This window comes from Medicago sativa, chromosome 6 (assembly GCF_051527215.1).
Source record: "Medicago sativa cultivar Bolivia chromosome 6, Bolivia_mono, whole genome shotgun sequence".
NCBI classification, from domain to species: Eukaryota; Viridiplantae; Streptophyta; class Magnoliopsida; order Fabales; family Fabaceae; genus Medicago; species Medicago sativa.
Window position 1 is genome coordinate 5,842,316 of NC_140754.1, and position 12,062 is coordinate 5,854,377.

Sequence of the window (12,062 nt, forward strand, 5' to 3'; positions counted from 1 at the left end):
ATAAGAAATGAAAGAAAAAATATTGAGAGAGTAAAGTGTAAATTTTAACAAAAGAGGGGAAGGAAATGTAATTAAAGCTTTTCTCAGGGGAGGGAAGTGAAAAAATTTCTAATATGTTTTCAATAAGAGGGGAGGGAAGTGTATATTTTAAGATAAGATGAGAGTAGAGTGTAATTCAAGCATCTTTGAGAGGAGAGGAGTGTAATTTACTCATTAAAAAACAAAGAAGATTTACAATATTGTCTTCTAAAGGTATGAAAACTCTTGTTGTAATGGGTTTTGAGTATCAATATTCTTTTATTAAGAAAATTAATTATTAAATAATATTAACTTGAAACTCTAATTAATTTATAAACTAATCATTGATAAGCTTATGTCAATGTGTTTGGATAAATGCATCACCAAATAGTGCCTAGCCCTCCCCAGCCTAATTAACTAGACTCAAGTCAACTTCTTAAAAAAAAACTAGACTCAAGCCAAATTGTAAACACAAGAGACAAGATGATCCATCTCCCTTATAAATATGGCCTTAACTTCTTTGAGCAAAGGAACATAATAATATGCAGGAAATGGTGTAAAAGTGGAAAATATGTTTGGGGACTTCAGTCGCAGGAGAGATGACACCTTATGTTTTTAATGGCATAATTCTATAGCCAATTTTAACAGGAGTTGTCATCTTTCTTCGACTAAAGTCCATATACATCTTAACTTGTTTCATCGAGGAAATTAATTAAGATATCTTACGTTTTGATTCCTTCTATTTTTTCTTCACATGCAGACTTTGGGGGAGACATTGATTCCCAACTAGCACTACATTTTAATTCATCTATTGTTTTGTTTGCGGTAAGTACATTACTACTTATTGGGTCAATATTCGAGGTTTTTAAATTCCTTTTATAGAGATCAAACAGAGGAATTACTATAATTAAGTCATGACAATGGTTCAAGATTATGAATGTTAAAAAAAACTTATTAACCTTTTTTTATTTATCGAAATTAACTTATGTGATTTAGATTTCAGAGGCTTGCAAAGACCGATGAAAACGTTAATGCTCAAAGAACAACTACATCGTGTCTTCGTGGGTATGTACTTAATCTTTAGTCTTGATTTTGGAGAATGTGTTGTTCTTTCCTAACAACTGTATTGCTCACAATCCTTAGCTCAAATTATTGCAACTTTTGTCACCCATAACAACATGCTGAACCTGACCTTTGCATAAAGAATTCTTAATGATTTTGAAGGTGCAAAATTATAGAGATTTGGTAGTAATGTATTAAAATCAGCATGTTACTTTTTGCAAATAGTGATTTTGGAGACCTTCAAGTAATTTAATTGTACTATAAATATTAAAAAGAACACTACTACATTAATCCCCCCAAAACCAATAAGAACTCTAATTATAAGACTGTTATAAATCATTACATCAGGTAGATAAGTAAAATTAAAAATCAAGATGATACTACCAATCCAACTAATGGCTTTAGACTCCTGTACGAAAAAGGGAAGCAGAGATAAACACAGCCAAGCGAAACCAGGAAACGCCAATCCAAACTTGAGACGATAACGACACACTCCAACCAGCCTCGCTAATGAGACAGAAAAACCGCTGCAAAACTAAACGGTCTCAGCAGAACACACACCTTGCAAAAACGACCAAATAAAAATTGCAACACAACACCCCTCATCAGCTGACTAAGACTGAGCACTCCCCAACGATAAACAGATAACCAATTCACCGCAGAGCAGAACCAAACCTACTGAAAAAACCAACTGCTACTGACTATTGTAATATGGTTTCCGTGAATTGATAATTTAGAATACTACGGAATTCAACATATGATTTATTTTCCATTCTCCTCAACTGGGTTGTGAAAAGTTATATATGATATATGTAATATGCTTGGTCTAGTGTTGTCAAATAGCTTCTATAACGACGCTATAGTGCTAGTGTAGCAGAATTTGAACAAGTCGACGTTAGTACGAAATGTTTGAAGACCGATTTTGTTACAAAAATAAACTATCAGAGTACTTAATCATGTACTATGGATTTTTATTCAAATAATGTCACTCCAATATGAGGCGATTTACGCTCGTTACTGTTCTACTTGCATCATTGTTGATGATTATCCATACTTAATCACTTTCACATATAAGTTCTAAAGCCTAAAATAGTTTCAAAGGAAATTACCCAACTAGCTAGGCATCAACTATTCAACTTCCGTGATTGAATTAAACATATTGTTCAAAATCAAACTATAAATCAGACTAAGCAATTCAAGACAAACAAAAATTTAGATCGATAATGAATTTATTAAAATACACTAAACCAAGCACAAGGTGTACAAGGTATAGATTATTATAAAGTTCGAATTTACAAAAAATTGAGTGATCACACAAGCTAGGATCACAACATTAATCAGAGATTCAAACCACCCCAAACCTCAAAGGTACCCGATCAACCAACTGATACTAAGAAAAACACAATAGAACAGGTCCAATACACAAATCTAAGAAACTGAAAAGCTGCCGAAACAGTACACCAGAGATTGACAGACTAGTTCAAGCAGCCCCTGCAATCATACTAGAATCACCATGGACCTTTTGAATTTTTCTGAGCCTCAAAACACGCTATGGATAACCAAAAAACACAGCTAAAAAGATACGAAACAATCCCAAAATCCACTACTATTGGATGATCAAGCCTAAACTATTGAGAATAAAATGATAAACCTGGCCTGAGGCCTCAACATTTTATTGATGTGACTTGGTAATCAATTTACCATTTACTCAAGCACTCTCTTATTTTATTAACGTGCCTCTTCTTTTTTAATCATTCAAATTTCAAACCAGTTTTGGTAAATTCGCACTCAAAAGTAATTTTGATGTAAATCATCCAAACAACTTGAATTATGAAAAATCACTTTTCAATCAAGTTATCAAAACATAAATCACCTTATGTTAAAAAAAGAACTAACTCATGAGAGAACATAGTAGGACAAAAAAAAAAATGAGATGAAGGGGATGCATTAGTAGGTAGAGTAGAGAAGTAAAATTGGTTTAAGTAACCTAAGAAAAGAAAAGAAGAATAGAGTGTCCTTACTGTAAAGGGAAAAGTTACAAGGATGGATGGCTAGAGTGAAAGTTGAAAGTGAATGAAAAAGAGAAGTGGTGATGTAATGCAATACGTGAGTGCTATGCTAATTTTTTAATTGAAAGGAAATGAAATGCGAATATATATATATATATATAATAGCTACAAGAAGCATAGGTAGGAACATTATCAAAGAAAGAACTGAGTAACGGAACAAGCGGTGACTGTGTCTGAGTCTATTCAGAGAGTATGAAGGAGTGAATCAAAGGAAGAAAAATACCATTTCCCCTTTCTTCTTTACTTCACGCAATTATTATTATTCTCTTTTTCAATTTTCAATTTCTAATTTCAATACTATCATGGCTACAATATTCAGACTCGCTTCTTCCTCCTCTCCCTCTCTACGCCACGACGCAACACCACATAACTTCCATATTCGGAAAACCACCAGGGACTATTTTGTTCAACAACAATACAACATGATCAAATTGCTCTTTTATTTAGCAGAACACCTATTTATATGAAATTACAATTTCGATCTAATACAACACACAAAAATATTGAAACCATTGAAACAAACAACGTAAATTGGTGATAATAACAATGACAATAATTATGAACTCAACAATGAAAGAAATCACTGGGAGGCTTGTAATACTTGCAAGACAGAACAAACTGATTGAAGTAAAGTGAGAACAAGTAGTAAGATTCCAGCAATGGAAGCAGCAGTTTGCCAAGGAGTTTTGCCATAATCACGTCTGAGAGTAGCCTTCAACCTATGCCAAGGATTCTTACAAAAAGCATTTAAGTCTTTGCATAGAATAGAGAAATGAGAACTGATATTAGAATGTATAATATTTTTGCAAAGACTATTAAACATGTTAGCCACAGAATGATTGTCTCCAAACCAATTTTCCAGTATTTCGTTCTGAACAAGTATATCCGCATCCTTACCAGTATTTATAAGAAAATCCATAATAGTAACATAATCAAGAATATACGACTTCTTAGGGTAATGACACTGCTCCAAAGCAATCATATTCCGAAAGATAATTTCAATCCTATCGTGAACTATTAATTGAGGAATTTGAAGAACTCCTCCGGAAAACCTCAATTCAAGTAAATCACTTTTAGTGTTCACTTTAAACTTAACTCCAGCTTCTAACAACTCAGTTGCACTCGGTAGATGTATTATCCGTTCGTCGATCTCCTCTCTACTCGGCCGTCTTTCAATTGGATGTTTCAAATGAAATACCCTAATCAGATCAGTGAAGTGCCTTATACTAGTAATATCACCATTATCAAAAGACAAATTTGATTTATTGTAATAATCAAAATACTTAATAACGAGTACAAGAAAAGGAGGGATCTCTAAGTTAGGAACACTGGCATTTGTAGAACTAAATGAAAGATTGTAAATTTTTTCAATAACGAAAAAGGGAAGCTGATTTTCAAGTAACATTAAATCTAATCTTATACCAGTATCTAACCAAGGTTTATCATCATAAGGGTCTGTCCAAAAAAGTTGAATAATAAAACAGGAATCGATTAAGATTAACTTAACAAGTTCATCATGAGAAAATGGCAAGGTTTCAGAATAACATCGTTTGAAATGAGGTAAGATAGAATCTATGTAGCTGACCAAGGTGTTTAAACTTGTGTCGGTTCGTTGGAGAAAAGCTTTGAAGTGAATGAGTTTCTGACTTTCCATGTTTTGGAGCTGGGGTTGACGGTGGTGAAAGGGGCCAATGGAAACGACATTGGGAGTGTATGCGTCTTGGTTGAGTTTGCGAATAAGAGAGGGGACCTTGTAGATGCAACAGTCATCGGTTGAAGGTGGCTCTGCTGTGTTGAGCATCGCATTGATATCATCCACCAAGCCGGAGGATGACATATTGAGAGTTAGCAAGCAAATGAAAAGCTTGGTAGTTGGAATTAAGTTTCAAGATTTTTGACACTCCCTCTTATCCTTATTATATGACGATTTTCAAAAGGATTTTCATATATTTGTCAAAAGACTTGAAACTTATAAAAAGTACTACTATATTTGTCAAAAGACAATTATGATATCATTTAATATTTCGTAATGGTCAAAAGATTTTCAAAAGGAGCAATGCTATATATCTAGAAAAATAACATCAAGAATTCTTCAAGAATAAAGAATAGCCTATCACAATGCACTATTTGCCACAATTCAAGGAGGTGTGGCTGAAAAATAGGAAGTGGACAAATAAATCATCCAATTAAAATTTGCCAACTATTTCTTGAAAAATTCTTGAAGCTATTTTTCTTGAGAAGTAGCATTTTCCTTTCAAAAGTAGTCTAGGTGTAAAAGTGGCAAAATATGTATATGATCTTCATGGGTTATACCTGTCCTTTGGCACCAAGTAGAGAGAAAAAAATATGTATATGATCTTGCTAAGGGACTTGAAAGAAAGACAATAGATTTGGGTCAAGTTTAATGTATTAAAAATAAAGAGGGAAAATTTATTGTTTAGGAAATATATATTTCCTCTGCTCTTTTTTTAATTATTTATCCATGTGTGTGTGTTCTATTACTAGTATTTTAAGTGGATTCCTATTGAATTCGGACGAAGTTAACACCAAATCATCAAATTATATATTTGGATAGTCATGCTAAACACATGTAAGAAATTTGTATATTTTTCACAATTTTAGTAAGATTATAAATAAATTCTTTTTATATCCATCCGGTATCGCTCCACTACACATCATGGTGAATTGATTGCTTTTATAGTCGACCTCGTAGACATAAAACCAAATTGATTATCAGTAACTCAAGTCTCTTCTCTTACTCTCGGTTCAATCACTCATATCCATAACTTCATGGTATTTTTTTTTGGTTACACCATAACTTCATGGTATGACTTAAAGGTTTGATTCCTCTATAATTTTTACAATTTTTTATATCATCATTGTTCTTATAAATCATAATTAAATTGTTTTTCCTCACTCATCCGACATTCGCTTTGAACTCGTAATTTTGTTAAAAATTTAGGTGAGCCAATTATTGTCTCTATCTCGAAGACTTTTCCACATTTCAATTAGTATGTTTTAGGTCCAACTTTTTTTTTTTCCATTACTCATTCTTTTCAACACTTTTTTTTACCTTGTGTCCTTCACTACGATGATAGTAGTTATATTTTTTATCCTCGAATCAAATACCTAGCATGTTAGAGTCTTGTAAGATCGCATAATCTTCATTAAATAAATCAACACTAAATAATTTTTTCCATTTCCTATATATATATATATATATATATATATATATATATATATATATATATATATATATATATATATATATATATATATATATATATATATATATATATATATATATATAGACAAGGAGCATAAAAGAACGTAAGGAGCACCAGAGGCATTCAATAATTGTACAACCATAAAAAAATAAAAATAATAACATGAACATTAACCCAAAAAAACCCACGAAAAGTTTCTCTTGAACAAGCAACAAGTGAAAACCTGAATGAAAATGAAACCAATAAAAAATCACAATTGGGAACTAAATCAAGATGCAAGCTACCTCTTCAAACACAAAAACGACTTGTCCTTACTAGCCACACAAATCACTACTGGTTACAATAGAAAACATGTTCCACAAACCACTCATAATAGGAACAAGGGTCACCTGATATCTTACCAAAAAAACCATTTTCAAGAGGTAGATTCTATAATAGAAAATATAAATATATATTTTTTTGAAATATCAATATAATATATTCTTAAGTGCAAATATATTACGTTGGAGAGATTGAAACAACTACATCCATTTTTATTTTACTTTTTGAATGTCTAATGTTAGTAATTAATTTTTTTTAATAAAAATGTTAGTAATTAGTTGTTAGGTTAATATATACTCCTTCGTTCGAGTTTGAACTCAAGGTATGACTCAAACTTCTAATCTCTTAACCCAAACCAGCCGAGCTACCGTAAAACTTAACACCCCCTCCCCTAAACAAAAACTTCATATTTACTTTACTTTAATAATAAATGTTAGTAATTAGTTGTTATATTAATATTTACTCATTCATCGGAGTTTGAACCCATAATCTTCAACTCTTCATCTCTAAACTCATATGAGAACTGCTCTTTACCCAAACGTTTATGCTCATTCCCAAAGTAAATGTCCATATTGCCCCGGCGTGAGTTAACTTGCGCTGCGTGAGTTAAGTCACGCTACGTGATGTTATTTGCCCAGGCAGAGCCTCATTTCCTCATTTCCTCATTTCCAATCAAATCTCTCTCAAATCAGGCCACCAAACACAATCAAACATACATGTAAGAACTTCGATCGAGGGATGAGTCAAATACGTTAGTAACAGACCCTTTCGGGTTAACAGAACTAGACCCTTTCGGGTTTTTGAGTCACAAACATGCAGCCGCTGCAAAATGAGTACAAGTCTTTATCATTCAAACACAAAAACAAACCGTTGTCAGAGATCCACAAAACAAACACAAACAAACAACATCTGAACAAACAGAACAATAAAAGCACAAAAACAAACAGAACAATAAAGACACGAAACACAATCGGCGAGCAAATACACACGACCGGCGACGTAGCGGCAACGGAGTTCCACAAAGCAGTAGTCACAAACAAAAACAAAAAAAGCTACCGCAAACAAGAATTATCGCCACTGTGATACACAACACAGATCTGGTGCATATACCCAAGTACATCAAGAACAGTAAACCCAATAGTGGATCATGAGTTATTTTCTTGGGGGTACCAAAGTTTTATGAAATATATATTAAGTTGTTTGAAGGAATTGTCAAAATTGTTAACTAGTACTCAGTGGTTGATTTTGCTTGAATGCAGAGTAGGGGGTTTGGGTTTGAATCCCCGCAAGAACCATTATCAAACTCGCCAACTGAAAACTAGGTTTATTGATGGATTTCTACAAGGTTTACAACACATATGTAAGTGAAACCTAAACTGTGCAATATAACGATTGATATAGTATAGAAACATAGATATGGTTGACTTTGAAATCTGGAGAATACAAAACAAACCGCAAGAACCTCTATTTTTTCTTCACATTGTAGACTTTAGGCGAGACATCAGCTTAATTCATTTGTTGTTTTGTTTGTGGCAAGTACATTTCCCATCTACTATGCTGGGACCTTTTATGGCAGATATTGGTGCACAATCACCCTTTTTCTATATTTTTTGTGAAAGAGAAGTAATATATGATCTATTTGAAGCGGCGACAGGTATGAGAATGATATGCATAATTATTTTCGTATATATTAGAGTAGTGGCTGATCTATTTTACAGTTGGATATATAAATGTTTTGATTTCTACAATTATTATTTAACAAGGGTTATTGAATATAAAAACTGATTGTGTGAAATCCAATTTTTTTAGAACAAGTTGAAGACGTATAAACTTCATGAAATACAAGTCTATTTCTGTCCAAAACAAAATAAATACAACTCTTTGGGGGGTTTTTTCTTTCTATATTTCTTGGGATATAGGCTAAATTTTTGTTAAGATTATCTCCCCATTTTCTTTCACCGTTATTTGGGGTATAAATGTATAATTGAACAAGCTTATTCCTATGCCAAGAGTGATGGTTATTAGTTGATCAATATTATTTTCTTGCCAGTAGACGAAGTGGCAAACACCATCTGATACCCAATCTCACATAACTACGGTATTTTGAATTCGAACCCGAATGAAAGTGTCTAATCTAACAATATCGACATACCCAATCTCACATAACTACGGTATTTTGAGTTCGAACCCGAATGAAAGTGTCTAATCTAACAATATCGACATTAACAGATGAGCTAAGTCTTATAGATTATATTGATCTATACTATAGTAATCTTGTTTAATGCTTTATAAACTATAAATTTATATAATTTTGATGAGATTTTGTTTCTAAATGTGGATAACTAAGTAGGAAAACTCAACTATTGAATCCATTGTAAATGATTAGTTTCACTATTTTAGGTGTTGCTATTGACACTATTACATCTAGACTATTTAAAAGTTGCAGTGATGTTATAGCATTCATTTAACACTTTTTTAAAGGGACAATGTAATATAATTTTTGTGATTTGATAATTTGGAACACTATAGAATTCAGCATATGATTTTTTTTTCTTTTAAAAGGCAAAATTTATTAAAAGCACTAACCAAGCACAAGATGTGCAATGATTAGAAAAAACCAAGCACAAGATACAGCCACCAATTACACAAACTAGACAAATCTAACTTTCTAAAACCTGAGCAAAACAAGGATACCAAAAACACTAATTCATTGATCCCCCAAAACCAAAAAGATCACTACTTATAAGCACAGAGATAAAAGAGCAGCCTAGCGAAACCAGGAAACGCCGAACCAAGCATGAGACGATAACAACACACTCTAACCAGCCTCGCTAATGAGACAGAAAAAACGCAGCAAAACTAAACGGTGTCAGCCGAACACACACCTTGCAAATAAAAATTGCAGCAGCACAACGCCCTCGTCTGATTTTAATGTCACTCCAATATGAGGTGATTTACGCTCTTTACTGTTCTACTTGCATCATTGTTGATGATTATCCCTACTTAATCACTTTCACATATAAGTTCTAAAGCCTAAAATAGTTTCAAAGGAATTTACCCAACTAGCTTGGCACCAACTATTCAACTTCTTTGATTTAATTACACATTGTTCAAAATCAAACTATAAATCAGACAAACAAAAATTAGAATGATGATGAATTTATTAAAATACACTAAACCAAGCACAAGGTATAGATTATTATAAAGTTCGAAATCACAAAAAATTGAGTGATCACACAAGCTAGGATCACAACATTAATCAGAGATTCAAACCACCCCAAACCTCAAAGGTACCCGATCAACCAACTGATACAAAGAAAAACACAATAGAACAGCTCCAATACACAAATCTAAGAAACTGAAAAACCGCCGAAACAGTACACCAGAGATTGACAGACTAGTTGAAACAGCCCCTGCAATCATACTAGAATCACCATGGACCTTTTGAATTTTCAGAGCGCCACGAAAGCCTCAAAACACGCTATGGATAACCAAAAAACACAGCTAGAAAGATACGAAACAATCCCAAAATCCACTACTATTGGATGATCAAGCCTAAACTATTGAGAATAAAATGATAAACCTGGCCTCAACATTAAGTTAAACTCACTTTTCACCTAAATCAATTCTACAAAATCAATTCATTCAAAAACAATTTTTATAACCAAACACACATGAGACGTGACATTAGTTAGGAGTTTCTACCTGCACCCCTAGATTTTGCCAACCACACTATCAGGCCCATTTTGCTCAACAACAATACAACATGATCACGCTGCTTCTTTATAATAATTGGCATAACACCCTATTAATATGAAATTACAATTTCAATCTAAGTACACAACACACAAAAGAAAATGAAACTATTAAAACAAACAACTTACATTGGTGATAATACTAATACCAATAATTATGAACTCAACAATTAATGAAAGAAATCACTAGGAGGCATTAGGTTGTTATACTACTTGCAGGACAGAACAAACTGATTGAATAAAAGTGAGAACAAGTAGTAAGATTCCAGCAATGGAAGCAGCAGTTTGCCAAGGAGTTTTGCAATAATCACGCCTGAGAGCAGCCTTCAACTTATTCCAAGGATTCCTACAATAAGCATTTAAGCCTTTGCAAAGAATAGAGAAATTAGAACTGATATTATTAGAAGTTGTAATATTTTTTCCAAGACCATTAAACAAGATAGCCACAGAATCACTGTCTTCAAGCCAATTTTGCAGTATATTACTCCGAACAAGTATATCCACATCCGTACCAGTATTTATAAGGTAATCCAAAACAATAACATAATCAGTAATATGAGACTCATCATGGTAATGACACTGCTCCAAAGCAACCATATTCCGAAACAAAATTTCGGTCCAATCGTCAAGTAGTAAGTGAGGAATTTCAAGAACTCCTCCCGAAAACCTCAAGTCAAGTAAACACTCAGTTTTAGTGTTCACTTTAAACTTAACTCCAGCTTCTAACAACTCAGTTGCACTCGGTAGATGTATCATCGGTTCGTTGATCGTGATCTGGTGTCTACTCGGTCGACTTTCAATAGGATGTTGCAAATAAAATATCCTAAACAGATCAGTGAAGTGCCATATACTAGTAATATCACCATTATCAAAAGACAATTTTGATTTGTTGTAATAACCAAAATACTTAATAACGAGTACAAGAAAAGGAGGGATCTCTAAGTCAGGAACACTGCCATTTGTAGAACTAAATGAAAGATTGTAAATTTTTTCAATAACGAAAAAGGGAAGCTGATTTTCAAGTAACAATAAATCTAATAATATACGAACATTTAACCAAGGTTTAAAGATAATCTCACCATAAGAGTAGTATCTCCAAAAACGTTGAATAATAAAACAGGAATCGATTAAGATTAACTTAACAAGTGCATCATGAGAAAATGGTAAGGTTTCAGAATAACATCGTTTGAAATCAGGTAAGATAGAATCTATGTAGCTGACCAAGGTGTTTAAACTTGTGTGGGTTCGTTGGAGAAAAGCTTTGAAGTGAATGAGTTTCTGACTTTCCATGTTTTGAAGGTGGGGGTGACCGTGGTGAAAGGGGCCAATGGAAACGACATTGGGAGTGTATGCGTCTTGGTTGAGTTTGCGAATAACAGAAGGGACCTTGTAGATGCAACAGTCATCGGTTGAAGGTGACTCTGCTGTGTTGAGCATGGCATTGATATCATCCACCAAGCCGGAGAATGACATCTTGAGAGTTAGGAAGAAAATGAAAAACTTGGTAGTTGGAATTAAGTTTCAAGTCTTTTGACACTCCCCCTCGTATCCTTAAAATATTTGTCTCTACTTAATACTATTTAAAAAAAAAAAAAAATTAATCATACACA

The 12,062-nt window shown here is 33.1% G+C and overlaps 2 protein-coding genes across 2 annotated transcripts; both read right to left on the reverse strand.

The window, feature by feature from the left end:
• Positions 1–3,549: 3,549 nt before the first annotated feature.
• On the reverse strand, positions 3,550–5,040 carry LOC146912332 (UPF0481 protein At3g47200-like). The gene has a single exon (XM_085720425.1). The coding sequence runs from the start codon at positions 4,984–4,986 to the stop codon at positions 3,730–3,732; it is 1,257 nt and encodes a 418-aa protein (XP_085576551.1). The 5' UTR covers positions 4,987–5,040; the 3' UTR covers positions 3,550–3,729.
• A 5,275-nt stretch (positions 5,041–10,315) lies between these two features.
• Positions 10,316–12,062, reverse strand: LOC146912333 (UPF0481 protein At3g47200-like). The gene has a single exon (XM_085720424.1). It carries the CDS (start codon positions 11,923–11,925, stop codon positions 10,657–10,659), a length of 1,269 nt encoding a protein of 422 aa, XP_085576550.1. The 5' UTR covers positions 11,926–12,062; the 3' UTR covers positions 10,316–10,656.

What these genes read in the sequence shown, in the direction of transcription:
- LOC146912333 (XM_085720424.1), bottom strand. Translation starts at nt 11,925, where the DNA reads ATGTCATTCTCCGGCTTGGTGGATGATATCAATGCCATGCTCAACACA.
- LOC146912332 (XM_085720425.1), bottom strand. Translation starts at nt 4,986, where the DNA reads ATGTCATCCTCCGGCTTGGTGGATGATATCAATGCGATGCTCAACACA.